Source organism: Vidua chalybeata, chromosome 5 (genome assembly GCF_026979565.1).
Source record: "Vidua chalybeata isolate OUT-0048 chromosome 5, bVidCha1 merged haplotype, whole genome shotgun sequence".
In the NCBI taxonomy this organism is placed as follows: domain Eukaryota; kingdom Metazoa; phylum Chordata; class Aves; order Passeriformes; family Viduidae; genus Vidua; species Vidua chalybeata.
In genome coordinates, this window is record NC_071534.1 from 33364561 (window position 1) to 33391102 (window position 26542).

At 34.9% G+C, this 26542-nt stretch overlaps 1 protein-coding gene across 1 annotated transcript in view; it reads left to right on the plus strand.

The window, feature by feature from the left end:
• Positions 1-26542, plus strand: part of PPFIA2 (PTPRF interacting protein alpha 2) — a 317236-nt gene that overhangs the window by 259949 nt on the left and 30745 nt on the right. The window contains exons 16-22 of the mRNA XM_053942047.1: positions 654-789; positions 1269-1489; positions 4206-4443; positions 6971-7000; positions 7883-8013; positions 8520-8674; positions 13003-13096. Coding sequence (XP_053798022.1) covers positions 654-789; positions 1269-1489; positions 4206-4443; positions 6971-7000; positions 7883-8013; positions 8520-8674; positions 13003-13096 — 1005 coding nt within the window. The remainder of the gene's footprint in view (positions 1-653; positions 790-1268; positions 1490-4205; positions 4444-6970; positions 7001-7882; positions 8014-8519; positions 8675-13002; positions 13097-26542) is intronic.

Below are 26542 nucleotides of genomic sequence, written 5' to 3' on the forward strand. Positions count from 1 at the left end.
ACAGCCCATGGTTAGGATGCTTTTATTGCACCATGCAGTGCTGCTCTTTGATTAAGGACAAAAAGGTCAGGGATCACTGTTCATAAACAAGAAAAGAAGTACTGAAGTCATCCTGTATAAGCCTCACTGAAATACCCCAAGACTTACCAGGGCTATAGGAAAAATTGGGGGTTAAGGCACTGAAAATGTCGTCAAACAAAGATTAGTAATTCCTAAACAATGTTAAATATCACAGGTCAGTTCACTAATATTTTCATAATGTAGAGCATAGACTTACAGCAGGAAAGCTTTAATCAATATGCTCATTCATGAACATGTAGCATGCTTAGAGTAACCTCAGGCATATGAGGTTATGAATATACAGAACAATACATTCAGCTGCCAGTTCTAATTATCCTGAAATGTGCTTTTTCCTGTTAAAGTTATGGACAATAAATTTTTCTGTGCACAGCTTTCATTTAAAAAAATCAGACGTTTGGTGTCTCCCTAAATTTTCTCATACAATTATTTCAATTTTTCACTTTTAAATTATGTTTTGTCATGTGATTTTCTCCTTTATTATGTGATACATGAAAGTTTGTTTGAAAAAGTCATTGGATTGTTGTTGTTATTCCTATTACTCTCTCAGTCCACTTATGTAATTCTGTTTATAGACCTCATCTGGACACATCAACAGAGCTGAGGTACTCAGTGGGCTCACTGGTTGATAGCCAGTCTGACTATCGGTCAACTAAAGTGATAAGGCGACCTAGAAGAGGCCGGATGGGAGTGCGCAGAGATGAACCAAAGGTTAATCCCCAATTTTTTCTCATATATTCCCTGATAAGAGAATGTGTTTGAGGCTGTTAAGCTTACAGTTTGTGGGGTTTTCTTCCAGGAAGAAAACAACAGCAGAAAAAATAACCCACCAAACAAGAAAACCCAACCCAGAGAGTGTGTTTTTTTTTTCTGTACCTGCTCAGAGAACTGTTGCACAAAATGGCAGCAGAAAATGTTGAAGTTTAGACATAAAAGTTCAAACATACTTGATTATTTGTCTTTCCAGAGTGTCTTTTTGTATGAATTTTCCTTGGAGTAATTGGATACCTAAATTACAATTATGTGAAAATCCTTTATGCTATTTGCAGTAATACTGCAAGCATTTATGGAGCGCTTATAATTGAACAAGCATTTTGAAATGGTAGTTGCTTTCCTTTCCCATTTTTTTTTTAAGTTCGACTTTGCAGTTTTCTCTGACATAAGCCATACATGTCCTTATTCCTTCTCAGGTCAAATCACTTGGCGATCACGAGTGGAATAGGACGCAGCAGATCAGTGTTCTGAGCAGTCATCCTTTCGAAAGCGACACCGAGATGTCGGACATTGATGATGATGATAGAGAAACGCTGTTCAGCTCCATGGACCTGCTGTCACCAAGTGGCCATTCCGATGCCCAGACTCTGGCCATGATGCTCCAGGAGCAGCTAGATGCAATCAACAAAGAAATCAGGTATGTAGCCTGAACCAGCTGTGATGCATTTATGGTTGCAGCTTCAAGCTTCCTTTAGTGCTTGAATTCAGGTACTATTCATGGCAGTTAGGAAATAGCTTGTTCATTTAGAGGATTAATAATGTGTCTGCTTTCCAGAGGAGAGTATTGATTGTGTAACAACTTTACAGAGTGTCTTTCTTTCCTAACCATAGAAATTTCTTTCAAAAAATATTCCAAGTGAAGAACTGTTGGCCATTTGAAGAAAAGTAAGTTAGAGATTTCACAAATTACTGTTCACAGTCCTCTTTTCAAGATCTTTTTCACTGTTACACATGACTCCACTTGCTCAGTAACAACCTCCTACCAGAAATATTTTATTTCTGTGCTCTCCATGCTTTCTTCTGGCAATTATCCCTATGTTAAATCTAATATAAGCCAGGTATTCTAAGACATGGTTTTAATTTTCTATGTAGACACAGAATATGATTTTTCATGCTTCAAGTTGGATTATAGTGTTTGGATATAGGTAATGAATAGAATATATCTTAATAATATCTGTGCAAATTTAATGGAGTGGTAGAGAATCAAATGACATGTTTCAATTAAGTGATTGTTATAAATGAAAGCATATTTCAAGCCTAAAGCATTCTTATGTGTTTTTCAGTAAGGGCAACTTTAAAAACCTTGGTGTATGAAAAACATCCTCTCATTAGCAACTCTTTTCCTAGAAGGAGATGAAGGAAATTAAGGTATTAGGGACCTTCTGGTAATACTAGAAACAGAAATACTGTGGTTAGAAATATAATCAAAACAAGACAGACTGATTTGGCAAAAGATAATCACTCTCTGATCAAGGTAACTTTAAAGGAAGAACACTGTTGGAATGTATTGAATTTCAGTAATTTTTCTGTTTAGGGAAAAGCTTTTTATTATAAAACTAAAGCTTTGCATTTTTTACTGTCCCAGAATGTGTTTGTTCAGATAGGATTACACTGTTTTCTCAAACCTTTTCCTACACCTGTCAAGATACAGAGTCAAAAAGATATTTTGGTGTTAGGAAGGTAAATCTCCTTAAAACAATGTACATAAAAGAAAGAACCTTATCCATATTTTCTGTTATTACAAAGTCAGCACAGTGGCCAGCTCAGGAAGCTGTAGATGTAATATTTATATTTGTTTTTAAACAATACTTGTCTTTTGTCAATACTAAATACTAGTATAATAAATAATACAGTAAAGGGCTTTCACAAGGAACAGTACTTGCAGGTGATGTAGTGGGATATTATTTGTGCCATACTGAATCAGATCACTGTTATACCTAATTCAGGGTCTTGACTCAGATGTTAGGTACAGTTCTACCTCAAAAGGGAAGCAAGGGTGCACTTTTTATACAGCCATTTTTACTGGAAGTCTACTGAGAGTAGTTGATTTTCTCAACTGCTAATCTTGTACTGAAGTGTATAGGCTTTTATTATCATAGCAACTATTATTAAAGGACCAAGTATATAGTTTTTTCTATATGGTTCAGGAAAATCATTCTACAAGATTGTCTTATAAACTGTATTGCATTTCATGTGTTCTTGGTTTGATTTTTTTAAATTGACAAACACTATAAGGGTTTTTCAATTTTTTGAGGTATCAAAAGACATTAAAAATGTATTTTGCCTTAGATTTGTTTTATTATACAAGATGATTCAGGATTTAGATTACTAAAATGAAAAATATTGTTATAATTATCTTTCAAAATATTATTGGCCTTTAAGTTTCTTCCCTGCATTATTTCAAAAAGAACTGTAGATGTTTTATACAAATTCTGAAATGGATGTTAGGGAAGAAGTTTTATCACAGCACAGGAGTTTTTAGATTTCTATTTTCAATATATTATGGTTTTATTTATTGTACTTGCTTCATTTCACTCAGAAAATTCTGGTTCACAATTTCAGCCTCCCCAGACTTTGTATTCTCTCATTTCACATTGATCCCTCATAATTTTCCTCCTCTTTGCAAAAAAAGACTACTACCACAGGTTTATGGGCAAAGGACTTATAAACAAATATTTTATTTTAAAGACATTTTTCCATTCTAGGTGCAATCACAATTAAAAACAAAACTAAAGGACCCAATGGAAGCGTCCTGTTGAGCTGATAAATGCTTAAAAAGCTTACACTGCTTGCTAACAAGAAAGTGATTTTAATGAAATACACTTAAAAACACAGGGCTTTAGAAACAGCTATCATTTTTTCATCAAACTATAGGGGTAAACCAGACAATTTGTTTTACATATTCTCTTGTTTTATTAATATGGATTATTTTAGCAATTCCCTTCTTAAAGGCCCAATTTCATTTGACTCTTAACTTTGTGATTTAGCAAAAGATCATCAGATGAAGCCAACGTAAGCTTGGAATTAGTTATCTGTGGTAAATCGGATTGTTAACCTCCCTGCCCGATTCTAGTTGCTTTGCAAAGGAACCTATATTGCTGAAATGTCATACATCAAGCCTTGCTGTTGGACACGTTCTTCAAACAGTATGAGGATGGAGGAGTTGAGAAAAATAATTTGATAACTGGTGAATAGGAAAATAATGATGGGAAAGGATCTTTTTTAGTTATCTGTGATATTCATCTTTGTTTGCTCTTACTTTCAAATTTCATTTGAAATAAAATGGTTTCTAGTTTTCTCTGGGGAAATGAAGAGACAAATACAACAAGAGTGTTCTTCTTTTACTTAATAAGGTTAATCCAAGAAGAGAAAGAGTCGACAGAATTGCGTGCTGAAGAGATAGAGAACAGAGTGGCCAGCGTGAGTCTGGAAGGCTTAAATCTAGCCAGAGTCCACCAAGGTACCTCCATTACTGGCTCAGTGACAGCATCTTCACTTGCAAGCTCATCTCCTCCCAGTGGACACTCAACTCCCAAACTCACCCCTCGCAGTCCAGCCAGGGAGATGGACAGAATGGGGGTTATGACACTGGTAAGAAACCTTATGACAGTATTTGATGTGATATTTCTTGTATTAAGTACTTAATCTTTTCTCTGCATGACTGGCTCATCTCTATAATTCTTCATTCACATCTTCATCATTCATACAGATAGCAAATTCTCTTGAATGTGGACATTTGGTGTCTTTGGGCTTTGTTATAGTGGTTTTGAGCATGGCATGATTCACTAGGGGCATAGTGATAGGATTACTGAAGGCCTTCAGCACACAGGCTGTGGAATTAATAAGAAACTGAACTGATCACTGGAATTAGTTGTATGTAAATATGTTTATTAATGGAAAGTTCTTAAGTGATACAGTTTTTACACAATAGTCTATGGAACTACTGCTGAGTTTAAACTTCCAGGAAATGTCTAGAAGACATTCAGACATTCCACCACTTCGTATATGGGATCATTTGGATATACTTTTATATTTGGTATACTCTTTTATACTTGCAGCCCTTTTATGCATTCTTTATGACTATATATCATGCACAAAGAAGTGAGTTCTTTGGTTTCCAGTAATTAATTTAACTGATATATTTCAATATTACAGGTGGCTCACACATAGACATCAAGTCACCATGAAATTACTGTTCAAATAATTTCTAACATTGCTCTATCTTTGAGGACACATTCAAAAATTTCTGGTTCAATTTGGACACGGATTTACAAGGAATTTAATTTTGATCCTAGACAAAAAGAAACGGTACATCTGTCAAATATTTGAAGATAGTATGTGTCAACATATTTAAGATGTACAACTCTGATACTGATCTGAGTACAGATGCAGGGTTCAGTGTGAGCTACAAACCAGTTTGGAGCCGGGGTGAATTAATCCCTTTAAGTACCAGGAGAGAATCAAAGCAGACCACTCTGCTGATCTCATACAGGGAATAGAATAGGGTATGCGTAAACACAATTTTTATTTGCTTTTTCTCTGATAATCATGTCACCCATATCCCCTTGTGGTCCATTCCTGGGAAGCAATAGCACTGATTACCTGTGGAGCCTTTCCTAACAGAAAAGGTTGCTAAAAGCAGCTGGAAATTAAGCTTGGCTGTTCCTTCTTCTCAACTGGGAGTATGGGCTTTTGTTAATTATCAGCTAGTCAAGTATTCCCTTTTCCTGACAACTACTCATACCCACCTCTGCTCCTCCCAGTTTAATATGGTGTTTGCTGCCACCTTAGGATCTGAGGTCAGCAGGGAAGAGGTCCAGGCAGGCAATTGTAACTTATTCTTTGCTGCCCCCAGTTCCCACTGCTGAACAACAGAAATGAAAATATTGGTTGCACGGGTCCTTGTGGAGGAGGTGACTGTGCAAGCTGCTGTCCTGCCACCTACTTCACCAAAGCAGCATCTTCCCAAATGCACAGTGTGTTCCCTTTCCCCAGCTGTTCAAGGGAAGCAGTCTGGCTGTGGGTAAATGGTAATGGTTGAATTGCCCTGCCAGCAGACAGCTGCACTGCCTAGTTGTCTGGATTTGAAAACTGTATCTTTGGGTCAATAGGTTTATCAGATTCAAACACAAAATTACAGCATAGCCTCTGCAATTCAGGTTGCCATGATCTCACTGGTATCCAGCTCTAACTGTGCTAAAACTCAGATGGATTTTCCTATCTGACTTGCAGTTGAACTCTTGACTTGCCATAAGCAGTAGAAGCATCCCGCCATAGTGTGCTCAGCAGCACAGCCCACAGCTTTGCTCACCTTCATCAACCATTTCAGGAAAGTTCTGCCCTGCACTGTTTCAGCAGCAGTTCAGTGTTCAATATCACTTCCTTGCTGACTAGGAACAGACACAAGCCTGTCAGACATCCTCTAAGTGAAATTTTGAGTTGGGAAGAGATTTAAGTCTGATCTCTAGAGCTCAAATTGCCAAAAGACCCTTTGTTGGTTGGCTGGAGAAGCAGGACTCCATGAGTTTCCACAGCCCAGGTGCATGCAGTAAATAAATCCTTAAGTGAACAAGCCATCTACCAAAAATAAAAATGCAAAGGGGGTTGAACAAGACTCATTCTAGCAGTCTGCTGCTGCCAAGTAATACTGAAAAAGATAGGTGAATATGTATTCATTTCCTGAAAATGCCAGTCATTTTTTATGGCATGGTATTTGGTGATGATATTTTGTGGTTTTACTTGGTGGGACACCAATATACTTGTAATATTTGAAAAAACTTCTAAAAAAAAAAAACCTGTTAAGGATAACATAAGTACTTATATGAAAACTCAAAAATAGAAAGTGCTACTATAGGCTTGAAATGTCCAATTCTTTGCTAAGTTTATGAAATTGAAGGAGAGTGTAACTTTAGGAAAAATACCCAAACCTACTTTCCCAGAATGACATATTTTTCACGTATTACATCAAGTCTGTAATTAGTATATAAAATGAAGAGTGATTAATCTTTGCTTCCCACTTCATGGATATGAGAACAACAAATGTGAGGCTTTTTTATGCTTCAATAATATTCATTAATTGGGGTTTTTTTGTTGTTTCCACTTTTGTTACCAATTTAAGCCAAGCGACCTAAGGAAGCATCGGAGAAAGGTATGATACTGGGGTTTTTTAAAGTTTGGGAGAGCCCATTTATCATATTCCTCTGCTATTTAGATAACTAAATCTTTGCTGGGGTCCATTGCCAGCAACTACATCCCTTTCTCTCCATTTCATACTATGCCTGAACATAATCATTAATCCTACCTGGAATGGCTTCTAGGGGACACAGCTAAGCCACAGAATCAAGGCCCACCAATGATATCTTAGAGTAGCAGCCCCAACAGCACAAACTTAAAGGAACATTTATTTTTAATGTATGGACACAAAAGCATTACCTTCAAATGTATTTTGGCCATTCTTCTTGCTGGAGGAACTACAGAGAGATTCCTTGAAATCTTCTGGAGCAATATAAATTTCTTTACATAACTGGCACTGATGATGAAATTCCATTACATTATTTAAGATAAATAATTATAATGCTCTGACAAAATTCCTTTTTGTCCATGCTTACTGTCAAGCATAGTGACTATTCTGGTAACACACTGTGTAGAGAGTGGTCATGTTTATGCCTGTATTCACCTTCTCTCTTACATCCCTGAGAAACTTAGTTAACCTGAATAATCCTGTTTAATGCAACAGACCCACTTACACCTAAGATTGTCTTCATTTAGACCTTCACCAACCTCTATAGTATAAAAGGAATGAACTTCCACATGCATAATCTCATTTTTTTTTTAATATCTGTTTTAATCTGCCATATTTAGAAAATTGTTTTTCCCAATAGCGTATTTCAAGAAAACGAACCCTTTCAATTTCCTAGAAATATTACACTTGAAATATTACATGCTTCGGTCCACTTGACAATTTCATGCAATGTGTATTGAAACGTTCTTGAAAAGCTAATGTGCTCTCACTGGAGTCTCTCTCCCCCAGATTGCAGTAGTTGAAGAAGATGGGCATGAAGATAAAGCCACAATCAAATGTGAAACTTCTCCTCCTCCAACACCCAGAGCCATCAGGATGACTCATACCCTTCCTTCTTCGTACCACAATGATGCCAGAAGGTAAGATGTTTGTAACATGAATTGATACTTAACAGTTTACCACATATTATTGTTTTCAAATCATGTTTAACTATTCCAAAATTACATGATTTCTTTCCCGTTTCTCATGTAATGAGAGAAAAAACCTTACCCATTGTCTGTTGCAATGATCCTGAAAATGTTTATCAGTGCTAAAGTACATACATTTCTGTTTTGAGGTACAGTTTTGATGACTACTGGAAGTAGTAATGCTACAAATCCTAGAAATAAAATCAGAATATTGACTACTGTATTTTTCATAAATTATTTTTAGCAAAGTAAAAATATTTATTTTCAGCCTTGCCTAACAGAAAAAGTGTGGTCTTCTGTTGCTCTGTATGTTGCCAAATAATTTAAAGATGTGATTGTTTCACTTGCTGGGAGATCATTACTAAATTATAACCAATTAATTTATATGCAGAGCTGCTCAGAAGAAAATAAAAATGTTGACATGTTATCTATTCTATTTCTTTATTATAATTTTGCAGTAGTTTGCCTGCTTCACTGGAGCCAGAAAGCATTGGTCTTGGCAGTGTCAGAAGCAGTCAGGACTCCCTGCACAAAGCTCCCAAGAAGAAAGGAATCAAGTCTTCAATAGGCCGATTGTTCGGTAAAAAAGAGAAGGCTCGACTTGGACAGCTCAGTAAGGAATTAGTGGTAACAAGCTAAGGTCACCATTTCAATGCCATTTTTCCATTTTTAATTTTGCTTTTTTTTTTTTCAGTTTCCAATTAGTTCATGTTTCTGTTTTGTCTGGCACAACTTTCCCATTAAATTTCATTGTTATCAACAGTTATATTTGTCAAGAGTTTGCCATGACTGTAATATAAATGAAAGGAGAGTTTGGGCACAAATTACTGGGGTCATCTTCTTCTCTGAACCTGGTGCTTCAATAGTCTGTTGAATTAGGGTAGCAATGATAACACTGTATTCTTGAATAACCACATAAATAGGAGGTGAGACATTTATTAGCAATAAATGACTATAAGTGGTGTACCTATGTGATACAGAAGGTCCTTGCAACCAAGTATAGCTGCTTTTCAGATTTTGGTGTGTCAGTAGATGCCCTCTAGTGCCTATAGCTGAATGTCCTCAGGATAACTCTTACAATTATGCTGCTCACAGCAGTGCTTAGCTTTCTTCCTACTACTTCTGTCCTTTTCCCATGCCAAGACTATTTCATTCTACTTCATTCATGGCAAAAATTTTCCTCTGCCTATTTCTATAGGATATGTCTATATGGACACATGCCAACATAAGTATCAAATTGTGATAAATGTGTCATTTGAAATACTGGCTCTTTCCTAGTCATGCAGATGTTACATAATAAAAATTTGTGAGGCACTAAATTTTACTGCTATGGTGACCATGTCACACTTGTAAAAATAATTTTAAGGCCTTGCAGTAAACATTAAGCAGCAAGCATAAGCCTGAAATTAAAAACCTATGTTTCTGTTGCAATGTGTCCTTATCACAAATAACAAACCCATTGCTAAAATAGTACAAAATGAAAAAAAAAAAAAAATACTACTAAGGTCAACGTATCAGAGTATAATTGAAAAACTAAGTATTCTTTATTTATATTCCAACCTTTACCCTCTCTGCCTGTGAAAACCATGTGCTCTTGAAAAAAAACTACCTAGTTTCTAATTGCAATCTGAATTGCCCCTTTTTTTCACTATGAAAAGAATAAAACTGATTTATTCAATCTTTCAAATGAGAATCTATACATGAGTCTTTCAAATACACCATCTGTATGCCACCATCTGCATTGATGGCTAATTTTATAACTTTAGACTGCATCTAAAGTTAGACTTTATTAATTCGCATTTACATTCCATATAACCCATTTTATTGATACTGATGGTTTATGTATAATAATCAACAATTTCTCAGTAAGTCAGGAACACAGAGGATCAAGATGCAATAAATGTGTTGTCTTCCCTGCGGTTCTTTGGAATGTGGAACAAAAGTGAAATAACAGTTTCAAAGATTATCTCAGGAGCAATGAAATCTGGCAATAGATTGATTTTCTAATACCCACTGTGATTAATAATACATACATAGAATTTGATAAAGTCCATTTGTAATTCCCCATCCTAGGTCATGAAATTGCTAAAAGATATTAGCTGTTTGCAATTATATGAATTTTTTGAGACTTCCATTCTTTAATTCAAGAGGAAAATTTCAATATAATGCACATTTTAATTAAGGAAACTAGGTTTACTAGCATGTATAACATGAACAGTAAGACTGTTACTTAATCAAAAGGTAGGAGCAAAATATTTTTCAGAAATTAAAAAGACATTAAGCAGCTGAATTACAGGTAATTTTTCTCATCTTAATTTTAACATATCAAAAGAAAAGCATTTATTGAGTGGTCATTTCCATTCAATAGCAATATCATAGAATCAATGAATATCCTGAGTTGCAAGGGACAATGAAATTTAAAAAATAGTACTTGACTCAGTTTCACAACAGATGTATTATCAGTGCAGCTGTATAATTAGGAGTTCTATGTGTGGTAAGATACTACATCACAGAAGTTTACATAGCAAGTCCTATCCCTACAGCACTGCAAAATATTTGTATGGTTTTCATAACCTAAAATTATATTGTAAAATCAATACAATAATGTAATTTATTTCCTTGCTTAAATTAAACACTCTAATTTAATACAGACATATGCTTCTTACATTTTTTAATATAGAAAATACCTTTTCTTCAAAAGCATATATTTCTATACTCTTATTTAAGAAACAATATTAAAGCCTCCAGATCAACAGAGCCATGCTATTACACAAAATATTTCCTTGCTCTGTGTTCCTTGCAAAACCTTACAAAAAAAATTATTTCTTTTCATCTCCTAAACTTGCCAGAATTTTGTTCTTTTATTATTTGATAATTTTACGTTCTTGGCTAAACCATTAGCTTTATTGTTCCAAGCCAAATTCATGCCTTAGGAGATCTTTCTTAGAATCAAGATTCAAGATTTCTAGATTCTTCAAGTTTTGTCTAAGTTTTTGGAGAAAGAAAAAGGAATGCTACATGGAGCACAAATGCACTTTCTTTCCTTCTTTCCTTCTTTTTTTCTTTCCTTCTTTTCCAGTCTTCTCCCTCTTGACAAGCACTGCATTAGACACCTTTGTATTCTTCTCATGTTACATTTTAAATATTCTAGACCTTAAAACAAACAATACATTCCAGGCATTTTTAGAATTGCCCAAGCAAACTGATGTGCATGGCAAATGAAAAGGTCAGCTTGTTAGGAAATATTTATTGTGGCTACATCCAATATGAAGGTGTACCAGATGTATTCAAAGGCCAGATGTATTTGGAGAATGGAGAAATGCATTATGCCCAAACTACTCTCCAACCTGTAATAAACCCTCACTGCATTACACTCATCCCATCTCTATCTAACATACTGAGAGCTGCTCTCTCAAGAAAGGTATGGAATGTTGATTGTTTGCTGAATGAAAAATGTAATCTAGACTCAGCAAGAAGCATTAAATGAGATTCTGTAAGACTTTGACAGGCAGATGAATTAAAAAAAAGGTATACATTCATGTTTTCTGCATTTGTGAGATGCATTTGCATCATTCTCATTGTGAGATTTCCAGAAGTAGTGTCATTGTGAGATTTCCAGAAGTAGTGTCCTCTTCTAATAACATAAATATCTGTCTAGACAAACAGAAGTGTTAAAACAGCACCTGCTTTAAAAGAACAGCTTAAACCCAAGCTTTTCTAAATTTTTGTCATATACATGTTGCACTAGTAGCTTTTGTTCTCACTTGATTGAGGTACATGTAAATCTAACTTGTTAAAGGCTGTGGCATTATTTCACTATATAACATTTATGAATTATGTTATTATTAAAATCAACATATCAGGACAGAAATATTTTAATTTACTTTGTGCTTTTTTATTATGCCAGTGTCCACTATATAATTGTTCACTATCCATTAGCTGTGAAATAAGAAATTGCTATGTTCAAACAGAGTCAAGCATCAACATTTTCCCTCACTGTTGTCTTCTTTCTTATGCCAGTTACACACCTTCCAAACTGGAGCGCAGGAGGAAGGCAGCCTTCAAAGGAGTGCTGCAGTGCCTCTGTCTGTACACATACAAGTGGGAGTGAGAGGACAGTGTGAAACCAGAGCCAGGAGACTGTACTGAGCTCCATGAACAGGTCCCCTCTTCTTGAATCAGGACAGCGATAAAAAAGTCAGACCATTTTCCATTTCTGCAGTAGGGAAGTCATGTCAGTGTCCATGTGGATCATACCAGTCATGCCCTTAGTTTATAAAATTGTTTTATTTTGGTCCACATGTCCTTGCTGACTGCAAGCTTTCTTTGTCACTCTCTGTATGTTATTCAAGTTCCCTTGACTTTGACAGGATTTAGGTGCCTACAAGACACACCAGGGAGATGTAGGAGGCTTTTTACTTCTCTGACAGATTCTTTCTGTCATCTCTGGGAGTTTTCAGGGATAATGACATCTAAGACCCTCTATGAAAGCAAAATGAAGACTTTAGCACTACTGCATTAAGTGATGCTGCATTATGGCAACAGTAGAGAGACAGTTTGAGATAATGCAATTTCATTTGTACATTTCTCAACTAAGATTAAAAAATGGTGAGAACATTGCTTACTTAGCACCATGGGACTGAGCCCTAGGAGGCAAAGCAAAATAGGCAAAGGAGATAAGGGTGCTCATGTCATACATTTCTGCTAAACACAAGGAGGAGAAAACTTTTTTTTTCCTCTACTACTCTTTTCCATGTAGTAAATGCGTGTCAGAATTTACTTATGCAGGTGATAGATGTTCTCCACAAACATCAAATGTCACAGCTTAAGGAAGCAAATATAGATGATAGTGGGTGGGTGGGTGGGAAGGGTTAAGGAGGGGAACAACAGAAGAGAGAGAAGGAAAAATATGGTGGGGGGTTTGTTTGTTTTATTTTCCAGGAGGTTACATGGAAACAGAGGCAGCAGCTCAGGAATCTCTAGGATTAGGCAAACTTGGAACACAAGCAGAAAAGGACAGAAGATTAAAGAAAAAGTGAGTACTGTTTTTATGTGACTTTTTGGCTGAAACTTGATTAAAATATGAGGATTTTTATCGTTTTACTCAAATCTGGAATGAGAAGCAAGACCATCTACTATAGCATTTTGGTAGTGATATTTCTTTGCAGTGTGAAAGTTTTTAAAGGTGCATATAAAATATAGGGGAAAATATTCAGAGTCTGTCAATTGTGCAATATTATTTCATTTGTGAAAGAACATTGTTTTATGAGAGACGTTCTTCCATTTCACATTGTCATTAATCCTGTGCATTTTGCCTTCAGTGCAATTCTGAAAAAATAGATACGTATTTAGTGACTCACTATGTAGATTTTCTTTTTCAAAAATCTATTTTGTATTATCTAGTGAACAGTATTACTTCTGTTTCTAGATATCAGAGGTTCCCCATAAACCCTAACAGCTTCAGGTTTTTTGCCTGTCAGCAAATGCAGACAAAAAGCAACCTAGCTTTTCATTTGCATCAATTATATAATAATTTAATGCTGTCTTTCATGCACCTCCTTGTAAAAACGGTACACTGAGTCATAGCAGCTGCCAGGAGCTATGAAGAATTAATAAAATAAGGCTGCAAACACAAAAGAAACCTCTTGGCAGCATTGCGCTTCCAGTGTAATTAGAGGGTGTCAGAGAAAAAGACAGTACTTAAATTCATTCTCTAAACAAATTTTCATCCATAACCATTAACTTTAATGCTATTATTTGGATTCTGAAAGCCTAATTTTTAAAAATTTCTGGGTTTTCAGGTTTGTTTCACTCTTTTAAGATTCCTTGGCTGACTTTCAAGAGAATTTTTAGTTCTAATCCAAAAAATCTAGGGATAATGTTTGAGCTTCTCTTTAAATTTTTATGTTGAATATTTTTAATCACTACTTTCCTGTCAAGTGCTTGATGAAATATAACTTTAAATGTACGCATCCATGTAATGTACAAATGCAAACATTCTGTTTAAATCAGCCTCAATTTAGCAATTAGAGAAGCAGTCACTGTGCTAGCAGGAAGAGAGGAAACATTTTAAATTCAATTAAGAAACTCAAAATAGCATTCACAGAGATGTTATAGTTGATGAGTCTTGTCCCTGTATTTCTTATCTATACATAATCAGTAATTTTGGAAATATATGGATGTAGATTATGTTACCATGGGTTTTTTTTACTAAATCTAGAAGGTATCTTTGAGGCCATCATTATCATTCATAAAGAACAGAATATTATTTTCAGCAGCCCTTTTTTTTTGAAGTCCCAGTGTACCTTCCAGTTCTGGGGGCTGAATGTATCACAGTATTGAAACAATTTTGAAGGGACAAGTGCGTTCATTTTTTTCACTTTCTTATGTGTTAGTTCGTTACACTGGGTAAAATAACATAAGCCTTGGCACACACAACTGCAAACATGACATGACTATTTCATCTCTAGATTGCCTACCAACTTTTGGGTCTGTAAATAAGGGGTGTGCAGATAGTATGTTGTTAAATTTCTGTCCAATCTCACACAATCCCATGCTTTCTGCTTTTCAAGTCTTTCTCTTTTTTCTCCTGTGTCTGTCTGTCCTTGGTTCTTTATGGATTAGATGTAATCAAAGTGTCCTCTGCTGGAAAGAAAGGAATCTTTCCTTTGTGACTATGACTATTCTATTGGTCTGACCTGTATATTATTTATCCAAAGTATATGTTCTACAACTATCTTGTGAAGAAATTTAATTTTTTCCTGTGCCTTTTCGGGTTACCTGTCTTCATAGTTTCTCACTTTAGAATTCTCAGAACTGCAGAAATGTTAACATACATTATTGCTAGTTTATGTATATAGGTATCTATATGTTATATCGTTTTAGAGGAACCATAACACAGGAAAAAATGTAACCTATTGTGTTAGAGATATACAGGAGATTCTGCTGAATTATGGTAGTCATTAGGGTGCCAAGCTGTCAATAGAGTAATTAACACCTCATTGTGTAAGAGAATTAACACCTCCTTGTAAGAAATGCAGTCACAGCATCACAGAATGGGTTAGGTTGGAAGGGACCACAGTGGGTCATCTGCTCCAACCTCCCTGCTCAAGCAGGATCATCCCAGAGCCCATGGCACAGGTTTGTGTCCAGATGGGTCTTGAATATCAGTCATTTATTTGCATGTCTTACCTTAGAAAATATTAAATTGAGAACTCCAGAAAGTAATTTAAATGAAAAGTTTGTTGCAGTAGGTCACATTCCTTTGTACCAATTCTTAACAATGCCTAATTCCCTCTGGAAGTAGCCTTGCCATACACACAGTAGCTGCAAGATTACTGAACTGTGTAGTGCAAATGAGGAAACTATGCTATGTAACATTAATGGTGGTGGGAATGTGTGGGAGGTCTTTCTAAGACATAATAAGAGAAGTCTGAGTAATTTCCTAGCTCATGATGTAGCAGTAAGATCTATGGCAGTGTGATTTAAGTCCCAGTGGTTGATTCCTCCTTTGCTGCTAAACAAAACCGCTCTATAAACCCTGCAGAGACAGTGAGCACAGTCACTGGAACACAGAGCAGAGCACCTTGTAAGCATTTCTAACTGACTTGGATTAGGACGTAAAAGCCCAAGAGAGCCAAACCCACCAATAGGATAGGTAAAGGATAGGCTAAATCTGGGAAGAGCTACTTTGTATTACATTTCAGGTCTGAGACAGTTTTACCTATGCTGGATTTGTCATTCCCTTTAAAATAATAAAAACCAAAGCAGACAAAACCAAAAACAACTTCCAAAAAGACCCCTGCAACAAAACACCCCAACAATACAAAAAGCCTTGAAACAGTGATGCCAGAGCCAATTCTTTTTTCTATAAAACAAGTATAATACCACATACTGAAATTTTGTTTCTCTTTGAGATGTGTAAGTTAGGTCAAGTGGCTTTCAGCCCTATTAACAGCCCAGCAAACAGTTCAATGGTGGCTCTGGTGCAGGAAAACAAGGATTCTCCCCTTGCTGTGAAACAGAAGTCAGGTTCATCAGTGTGATCAACATATGAGTACTATGCTAGTAGTCATGATCTTCACCCGCCTCTGCTATTAGCTTTGATTTAGTTTGGATAGAAGTCATTATAAAAAGGACAGATTCATGTTAAAATTATATCCATAGTATCTCTTAACTGAGAAATGTTTAAATGCTAAATTTCTAATTTTGCATTTTTGAATGTATTTAATTTCATCCGTAATTCCAGAAGGATGCCCCTACCTCAGGGACAAAGATGCATGACATTTCAAATTGCCAGGTACTCCAGCAGCAGGTTCTAATGGTCCATCAGGTGTCCTGAGCACCTGGCTCCCTCAAGCAAGTCTTGCATTGACTCTGGGCCCCATGGAGTTAGGAACACAGCGTGTTATTGTGCTTTAGTCGCATTTGTTTGCATGGAATCAGGTACTGAATAATACATTTCACTCTGAAAAGTTTAATGAGAGTGTGGTAATTTTGGAGACTAATTCTCTCTCTGGTGATTATAGTGTCATTAACCTAAATTTCAAGGTTTCCCTGCTTCTTGTTTAGAAGATGCTATTTAAATGTAAAATTTCTTTCAGTTTCAATTGACTGCTTAGACATCATTAAAATGTAATTAACAGTTTGTCTCAATGATATGCTAGACATTAATAAACCTCCAACAAGGGTCTCTATTCATCCAAAATTTAGTTATTACTGTAGATCTATTAGGAACAAGCCTTACTCCTAAAGCAACAAAGAGAAATTAAGGAAGCTGTGCAGAATTTTTAAATTATACACAACATCTTTTACAAGCTGAAAAGATTAATTTAATTTGCCTGACTCATCCATAGATGTTTACTCTCAACATTAAATAAATGACAGTTCTGGTTAATACTGAAACTTTTTAGGTCTTACTATTTGTAAATTGAGCACGCTGTTCTAGGAAACAAAAGATGAGGGTAAGGGGTATTTAAAGTGTTTAGGGTGTTATTCATTGTTTTGTGAAATTAAGTGATGTTGGGGTGTATATGTACTTCATTTTTATAATTTTAACTAGACTTTGTATTTCACTTTTCTTGTTCTATATAAAATGTGGTGATGTTTTGTATATAGAATCTTTTGCCTGAACTTCCAGACCCTGTTTGCCTAAAGAACCCTTGTTTAAGAAAACTCAGGGTTTATGACTAGAATCTTTAGTGGCACAGATACCATCTGTCACAGCTACATTCAATTGAAACCCCTCAATAATTTAAATAGTTTGCACTCCTCTAAACCATACCTTTTGATTAAGATAAACTCTTCAGGCAGCAAAAATGAAGAACAGATCTTTTCTCTTAGCATTCTCCCTCTGGAAAACACTTACCTAATTTCCAATTCTGAATTTTGTAGTTGACTCCAGCTACCATTCTCTGTGACTGTGTACAGACTATCTCATATGTTCGTGACATCATCCTTTGTGGGTGTTGTGCAAACTGTGCACAATGACTTGGCCTTGGCATTCACACAGGGTTCTCATGATAGCCCTAGTCAGGACCCAGAATAGGAAGTTCAGGTCAATCCAGTTTCTATTGCAATGTGTAAAGGTTCCTGAAAGGTTCAGGTAGAGTCCTAGTGTCCTCTGGAACAGGAGAAGTTGATCAGTGTGTGTCCCACAAGACAATTCATACATCAAAAAATGAGTAGATAACACTGTGGCTAAAATTAATTGTATTCCCTCTAAAAATGCTTTTTCATTAAAATGCCATACATTGAGCCCTTTATGAAAATATTCTTTAACAATGAACTCAGCCAACCTTGGAATATTAGCAACAAATAGAGTTGTGTTTGCTTCCCTTTTTGCTATAATTATCCGAGTAAGCGTCAATTGTTTTCTCATTATCCACAGTTTTGCTCAGGAATGATGTCAAACTGCCCTTGCCTAAAAGTTTCACTGGTGGCAAATACAGCTCTAAAGAGTCTTGCTTTGTACTGTGCACTACAGCTCCAAAGGCCAGGAACCCTTCTCAAATGTAATGTTTGATTTGATCTGCAACAATATGCAAAGTAGCAGAAAATAAGTGTCTCTGAAGAAATACAAGATATATACATATCATATGTTGCATGAAAGTGTGTAATAATTAAACATAGTCACTGACATTTCACAGGATGTACTGATTGTAGCCCCTCTAAAGCACCACCATAAGGCAAGGTTTGAGAGGCATTTAAGTGCTCTGTAGTCCTGGATTGCCACTCAGAGGTGGGTTTGACGTTGTGGATGCTGCTAGTACAGTGGGAGATTGGCTTGTGCCCATCCTTTTTGCAGCAATCCAAAGGCAAATTATTTTATAATTGTATATTTTGTACAACTTATTACAAAAATCCCTGAAAAAGAATCCACATGCAAGCCAGCCATTCTGGATCATGATGGCAGGACCCAAGTCCAGAAGCTGATAAATCCCCCAGTTTATTTATATGAGTCAAGAGGAGCACTTTAGCCTCATTTTTTTCTTCTTTTTTTGTTTGATTTAACTCTGGACAAGAATCTATTAATTCTGTATTTCCAAAACAAGCTTAAGATGTGAGGTTTATGTTTTCCAAGGAAAATCAAAGTAAACCATTCTTTCCCAAGGACCTTCTTTTGGGGGGATTTACTCCACAGCTACAGGTTTTTGTTTGCCTGATACAGTTTCCTGGCTTCAAGTGCGTTGCAGAAGAGCATTGATGTGCCAGGACATGTATATGTGCTTATATGAAAAAGCCCTTGTAAAATCAAGACCTAAGCAATTCTCATATGTAAAAAATAAATTCTTAGTATTCATAGCCTTATAATTAACTTTGCAGAGAGAATTGCAATGCTGTAAAGTCTCAGCTGATTACTGTGATGTACATGTTAAACAGCAGGAACATCACGTGGACAGAAGAGCATGTTGGATTGGTTCTCTTTCTACTTAGGGGGAAAGAAAGAATGATAAATGTTGATAACTTCACTTGATAAACAGACTTCCATTTTTTTAATGGACAAATCCAAGTTTTAGATTTCTGTCAACAAGCAACTTGAAAAAATATTTAGGCAGACTATTTTGTGGAATATTGTGGACTATTTTGTTTGAAACACTGCAGTTATTGTGTAATTGCTCTTGAATCCACATGATGCCCCTTTAATTAGGTTAATTAATTAGGTTTCATGTGTGCAAGTGCAATTAGAATTTGTGACTACAAATAATTTCTGTCCTCTGCAGTATGCAAATAGCTGTTTCTAATGATTTTTTTAATTGCACACATTTTAGAAAATGAATCAAATTGGATTAATTAGGGTGTTTTTCTGTGCCATCCACCTAATGTTCCTATATACTTAATGCTTATTAAGCACCATTGTATCCTAAACATATGCAATTTATTTTTTGATGTAGCTCTTAGGAATACAATGTTTTTTCACCCCCCATCTTTTATTTTCTGAATCTTCAGGAAAATTTAAGTTTTGAAGTTAATTTCATTCCTTCCTATCTTATCTATGAAAAAATAACAGATGTTGTTAGTAGCTTTTAGACTGATCTTTAGTTTTTCCTCCCTTTCTAGCAAAATTTGTTTCTGTTTTCCCAATCTGGTGAAGGAAGGGGAGGTGTTCAGTATTCTGATATGCAGTTTAGGATTGTTTTCTACGTGCAGTGTGGTTTTCTCTTGGCTGGATTAGTGTCTAGTCTTGGAGACACATAAAGATGAACTTTATTTTTAAACTTAATTCCTTTAGCAAATATTTTAACTGGAACACTTTCAAATCATTAGTCAGTCAAAGCTTTTGCAACATTAAAAATGTGTCTTGTTCTTACACTAATACTTGGAGCCTTTTTAGCATTACAAATATAAAGATAAATGGGTATTTATTTTGCAGAGGATTATTAAACCTTACTTAGATTATTCTGATGATGGAAAAGATGATACAACATATTTTTTTCTATATCTAACTCATATTTTTAAAATATTTTATTTTTTAAATAATACTTTAAAAAATATATTATTTTTTCCTTTGCCAAGTTTTTAAAATTCTTTTCCTCATAAAAGAATATTTGTATCAGAAAATTGCAACTTTTTAATCAAACATAAACCCCTTAGGCTCTAGTCTCTATCTTATCTACATGTGTAAGTCTATCCATTGCTATTTGGAACTTCTGGATAAATATAAGCTTATACCCTGAAGCATGCAGCTGGCTTTCTAAACAAGTCTTTCCAGCGCATGTAAATATCCTATCAGATTAACTGTAGAATTAGGATTTAAAGGAAGAATGGGTAAAACACAACAGAGTAAAAAAATTCTACACAACTCTTATATTAATATGTCTAAGGAAAATGTAATAAAATGGTGATAAATTTGCCTTATGACAAAAAAAAAAAAAAAAACAGACCAAAAAAAAAAAAAAAAAAACCCACACACTGTAAAAATAAAGGTAAAACCTAGATTTAAAAGTCCATTTTTCCCTGCTGTATTTCATTATTCTCCAACAAGATGCTCAGGGAGTGACAGAATGCCCCTTGATCTTCTACTACTATAATGGCCTTCAGGTCACATAAATTATCAGCAAAAGTGATAAAATTATTCAGCAAAGTGATCACATCAGTCTTTACAATTAGCTCAGTAGAAAATGAGAATGAATCATGAATGCATATTCAATTCCAGTGCTACTTTCATCAGATTTGGTAATTTTTTTAATAGTTCCCTAGTACTTTACTTATATTACATACCTTTCTGTCCTTCCCTTCCTTAATCTTCCTGTCTTAAATTTCTTGTGTATAAATTTGTCATTTGTTTCCATCTGCTTTTCTGTGTCGCACTTTCTCTCCTCTCTCCCAGCTGTTTTGCTGACCTTCCACACATGAAAGCAAATTTGAAGTCCTCAAAAACAGTGCCCTTCTGAACTGACTGAAATGTCTGCAACCTCTTCCTAGTTGAATGCAGGAAAGTTTTCTTATCTCATATTTATTACAACTATATCTAGCAAGCATTTCTAGATCTCTGTAAATAATTTGTAAATATAAATACAATATTTTGAGGTGTCTGGGTTTCATTCAGGCCTATAATTTTCTTTTTTATGATGGCAATTAATGGATGATGTAGAAAGTTTATTATCAGCAATGACTACAGAAATCCTACTTTCTCCTCTATATACTGTACCTATTGTATTGGCAATAAGAGGTTACCTAGAGGGCAAGTAATTCATACCACTGTTGCTACTGATATAGTGTTAGTATGACTGCTGAAATTAAAACATACCTCATTCATATTAAAACTGTAAAATTAAAATTTTACAACCAATTCTAGGTAATTTTTGATTACTATAAGATATTTTGCTAAAATATTATTAAAGTGCAAATAGACAAGTAAACCTTGGTATGTAGTCCACTCAATTTTACTGTGTCTCTGTGGTAATTTGGTTAAATCCACAGGTTTGGGATTTTCATTACTTTTGGGGTTACACAAAAGCCCTTATGAAATTATTCAAATCTAAGCAATAAGCTTTGATTTGAAAACCTACTCCACATTTGCTGTGTTTACAGATCTTTGGCATGAATATGTATTGTTGATGGAAGATGTGCTGTGCTGAGTGGTTCCTAATAAATAGCCAACATGAGTTTAATGAAAATCTCATTTTGACAATTTCATCTGCTCCCCACAAGAACACTTAATTTTTCTAAATCATTGAAAGACCAGTTACAAAGATTTCTGTAGTTATAATGGTGATATTATTTTATCTATCATACTATTTAATTTTTATGGACTACTATATGTTCATTAACATTTATGTGCTTTTTTTTCCCATTCATCTCTCTTCATGTCATGAAAAGCATACCTGGGTAAGTTAAAATGCCATGGTTGCTGAACATACTAATCTTCAGCACTATGTTTATTTTCTATGTTTTATTCCTGCTTTTTTTTGGTTTTCCGTGAATCTTATGTAATGAATCCATTCAGAAAACTGAAACTGAATCCATGCAAAAAAATGAAAGCTTTCAAAGTATTCAGAATAACAGTAAACCTTGAAAGCATACACAAATGTAGGTCAGGTCTTGCTCCTGAAGTGCTTGACAGAAACAGAATCAGTTAATTACTTGGAGATAACATCTGTCCTTTTTTTTTTTTTTTTTTTTTTTTTTATAAACACATTTTGGGAGGTCTAAAGTCCAGAATCACAAAGACATTTAAGAGTTAAAGTCAGTGGAAAAAGTTATGAGTTTAACAAATGCAGTTAAGGCATAAATTCTGTTTAATTGAATCACAAAAGACTCACAGAATACACAATTTTTTTTTTCTGTTTGAACACTCATGCTGTTTCAAAGCAAACATATATGCAGAAATAATTTACTTGTGCATGTAATTTTACTGTTTTCTCTTTCACCAGTTCATTTTCTTGTTTGTCTTGGTTTTTTGTAATTAACTCGATATCAAGTTGAAAATCTTCATCTCTTCTTTGATCTATTGTAGAAATGCTATTTCTTCTTGAATAAGAATTTGCAGACTTAAGGAGGAAATTTCAGTAGGTGAAAGGGCACAGAACTTAATTTTGAACAAGGGCAACCACATTAATTTAGAATATGTGATTATGAAATTGCTTTATAAAAATAGATTTTATAACATTTGATCAGCCTGGAAACACTGAGGGTCTCTAACGCAGTACAATACACACAAGATTGCAAGACTATGTATTATGCACGTCTGCTTATTTCACAGCTGTTTTATTTGGTTTTTAATACTAGCCATCTGAAGATCTTTTTGTCAGGGTCTGTCTTATCCATTCCTGAATGTGCTTCACTTAGCCTAATAAATATCATCAGAAAAAAAATAATGCTGCCCTTCAGTTTGCATACAGCTTAAATATACACCTAACATGGAATATCCACAGCACTGTTATTCTTTCATCTAGGATACTGTGGAATTTATACTTCCTTATTTTGTAGATTTTAAAATATTCTGTTTATTACTTGCATCTTGATTTCTGTATTTCAATCATTTTTTTCTGAAAACTCCTTAAAGTTGAATACAAAACATTTTGTAAAATATTGGAGATTGAATTTTGTCCATTGTTTACAGTCTGACCTGATATTTGATATCAGAAAGGAGAATGAGGGTTTCAAATAATTTAAAATCCAGATCATGTAAGTGTCAAAGTTCAAACAGGATCTGGCATAGTTTTTAATTAGTGCAGTCTTTAAGTCAGTTGGATCCTTTCAGAGTCAATTAAATCTGCATTGTGTGGCAATATAAACTCTTGAGTCTCTCCCCAACCTCCCACTCCACTTCCTACTTTAAATCAATTTATAGTCTTGCGGAAAATACATATATATATAAAATGTGACTTGATATTTTTATTATGTATTATTAGCGTATACAAATTCAATTCTTATTTTTTCATGCAATGTTCTGAGTTACAGGATTCTGGCATGTCTTAAATATTTAGCAAATGACAATAGGAAGGACAAAATCTAATTCCAGTTTAATTCATTAGAAATCCTGTTTCCTGTTTTTTTCAAACTTTGAATGTATGTTAGATTTCAAGCAGCAGATGTGTTTACTCTTACCTTGAAATCATAGGATTACTCAGATAAATGCAGTATATTTGGTCTGTCTTTTCTGTCTGGTTATCTTCTATAAACCTATCATGTATAGTACTTTGTTGTAAATGAAACATTTTAATATTGCTGATAACAATAACCATAATAATGTCAGTTCATAATCAGAGGACCTGCTAGGTAAAAACTTCAATCTGTTTTCTCTTTGAGACAATGTCTGTGACAAAAGGCCATTTCACAATCTAAATTACCCATTAGCCAAATTTTTAAATCAATTCTGCTTGTGTTTTACAAACATGATCTGGCTTTTGACTTCACTGTGACTCCTTTTCAATTTATCTCACATTTATGATTATGTTTTAATTAAGAGATATTTAATGCAGTATAATATCCTTTAAATCTTTTCACGTGAACCCTATTAGATATCAGAGTAAATCCTATTACTTGCAGAAATATGAAGATCTGTGTTTAAATATTGTTTACATTTCATCAAGGCAATGTCTGGATGTCGTGTATTGCACAGAGTGTTTGCATTATGTGTGTTAGAAATCCTAAACTGTCATTGCTTATTTGCTTCATGGGGGGCAGCCTTGTCTTCATGAAGAAAATTGAATGCCACTGAATGACACACTTTGTCAAGATAGCATTAACTTCCTACACAAATTCTATTTAAAGAATATTCATGTTTGTAATAAAGTTCACTGGGCTTTATGCAATGAATTGATGACAGCTGCTGATACAGAGCTAGAATTTCCCTGGTATGAGAGAATATGTATGAAGTAGATTTGCAGGATAGTAACAATTTCACTCATTTTTCTGCCTTCCTATTGCTTCCATGTACTTCTCCTGTCCAAGGGATTATTGAAGCATTCAGAAGTCCCCATGTTATGAAACAGTTGTGCTCTCAGGCTTTTAGGTTGATCTGGGCAGTTAGTTGTACCTGGCTCATGGATGAGTAGCACTGAGGCATATGGCTCAGTGTTAACAGTGTCTTTAGCTAGTCATTTTGGGGAGGATTAATCAGAAATCAGTGCTAGAGAGGCAATTCTGCTTCTCCAACACACAGCTTCATAACACAACTTGACATTCTGTGACTTTTCTTTACTGTCTTTAATAAAAATATGAAAACAGGTCATTTTCTGTTGTGCTCCCTAAAACACACAAAGTATTTCTCAAATTTGGATTGATGTTAAACAGTTGATGTTCATGAAATTTCCAGACTTAAAAAAAAACAGTCTCAGAGTAATGATATATTTTAAATAGCATATTCCAGTTACTCCCATAATACCTCCAGGAAGAGGATTTTATTCTTTACCAGTAATAATGTTATGTTTTAAAATATGGCTTTAATTTGGAATTCATTCCAGTGGTAGTAAGTGGTCTAAACCCCCATCTGCAAAATAATATCATTTCTAGTAATGCCTAATTAATGTCAATTTTTCCTTATCATCTTGTTTTCATATGCTGCCAAAAACCTAAGCAAGCATGGAAATAATTGCATTTTAATTCCCTTCTTCCTCTCCAATGGACACATTGTAACATGGAGCACTCTACTGACAAAGTCTGAGGAGGGGAAAATCCCCCATTCCCCTGCAAAGAACCTTCTAAATTTGACTGTCTGTAAAATGCTTTTCATGATCCCCCAAACCATGTATTTGTAATGAAGGGAAGAGGGAGTGATAAGCTTTACGGTATTTGTCCCTTCTTCCTCCTGTGATCAACTGTAGGTTTCTGCAAGGAAAATTGAACTACAGTTACCAATATTTTGCTTTGGGGTTCTTCTGTTTTCAGGAAGCCAGTGATTGTCCCAAAAGGACAACTGTAGACAACATCCTGTCCATTCTAAAATATTGTTTTCTATTCCAAAACAGGCAGGTTGCTGGATTCATTTTTCAAGTGATTTACACAATTGGTCAAAACAGTGCATATTTTTTCCTACATGATACTTTTAACTTAATGAAAGAGTGGATTTTTTTTCTATAGTGCTGGTTCATATTACCAAAAAAGACCCAAAACACACCATTCATTAGAGTTTTCACTGACTTCCAACTAAAGAATCTATCTCTTAGTCAAAAAATAGAAATTCTGGGTTTAGTTTTGGCTTATAGAGGTTCAGGTTTGAAGGCTTGAAGGTTTGGGTTTCACAGATTTCCTAGTTTCTATTAAGAAGTAGTCAAAGACTAATATTCCAAAAGTAAATTATAATTTCAATAAATTTAATATTGCAGTGCTGTTCATAAGAATCATCTGAGGAAGAAATTATAAGTTTTTAAGCATTAAATTCATTTTAAGGCAAGAAAATATTATAAAAGTCCTTTTACTATTCTTCTGTATCAATGAGTGATGCACAACCCTTATGATGGCTATGATTCATGTGCATGTCTGAGTACAGGATTTTCATCTTTATACTAAGAGTATTTTCAATTCAGAGCAATTTCCTTCTACATGCAAAGACCATTTGGATTACGTTTATCAAATTAAGGCTTTGGCTATAGCACATTTTATATATATATATATATATATGGCATCTCATTTCTGGCCTGTCCCCATTTTCTTGAGCTTAAATTAGTAACCACAGCTCTATTTTCCTTTAGCTCTATGAGCCAAACTACTTCTGAAGTAACAGAAGTGCTTTCCCGCTCTGAGAGAATGTATTGGTTTGAGATTCACTGGAGTAATTGTAAGCCTCCACACCAAGCATTGGGCTGGTACTAAAGTTGCAAAGTCACAGAAGGCTCCCTAGAAAGATGTGCTTTGTAATTCCAGTATAAAGGAACTGAGTTTTTCATGGAAGTGAGACCTTAAAGTGCCAGTGCCTCTTCTTCAGGCATCTCAGTTCTCAAAGCCATGCAGAGATTTAACACCAAATCCAAGAGGCCAAGAATTCCTTCCTACCTCCTTGTAGTCCACGTGCTGCTGCTCTCCTGCTTGGAGCAGG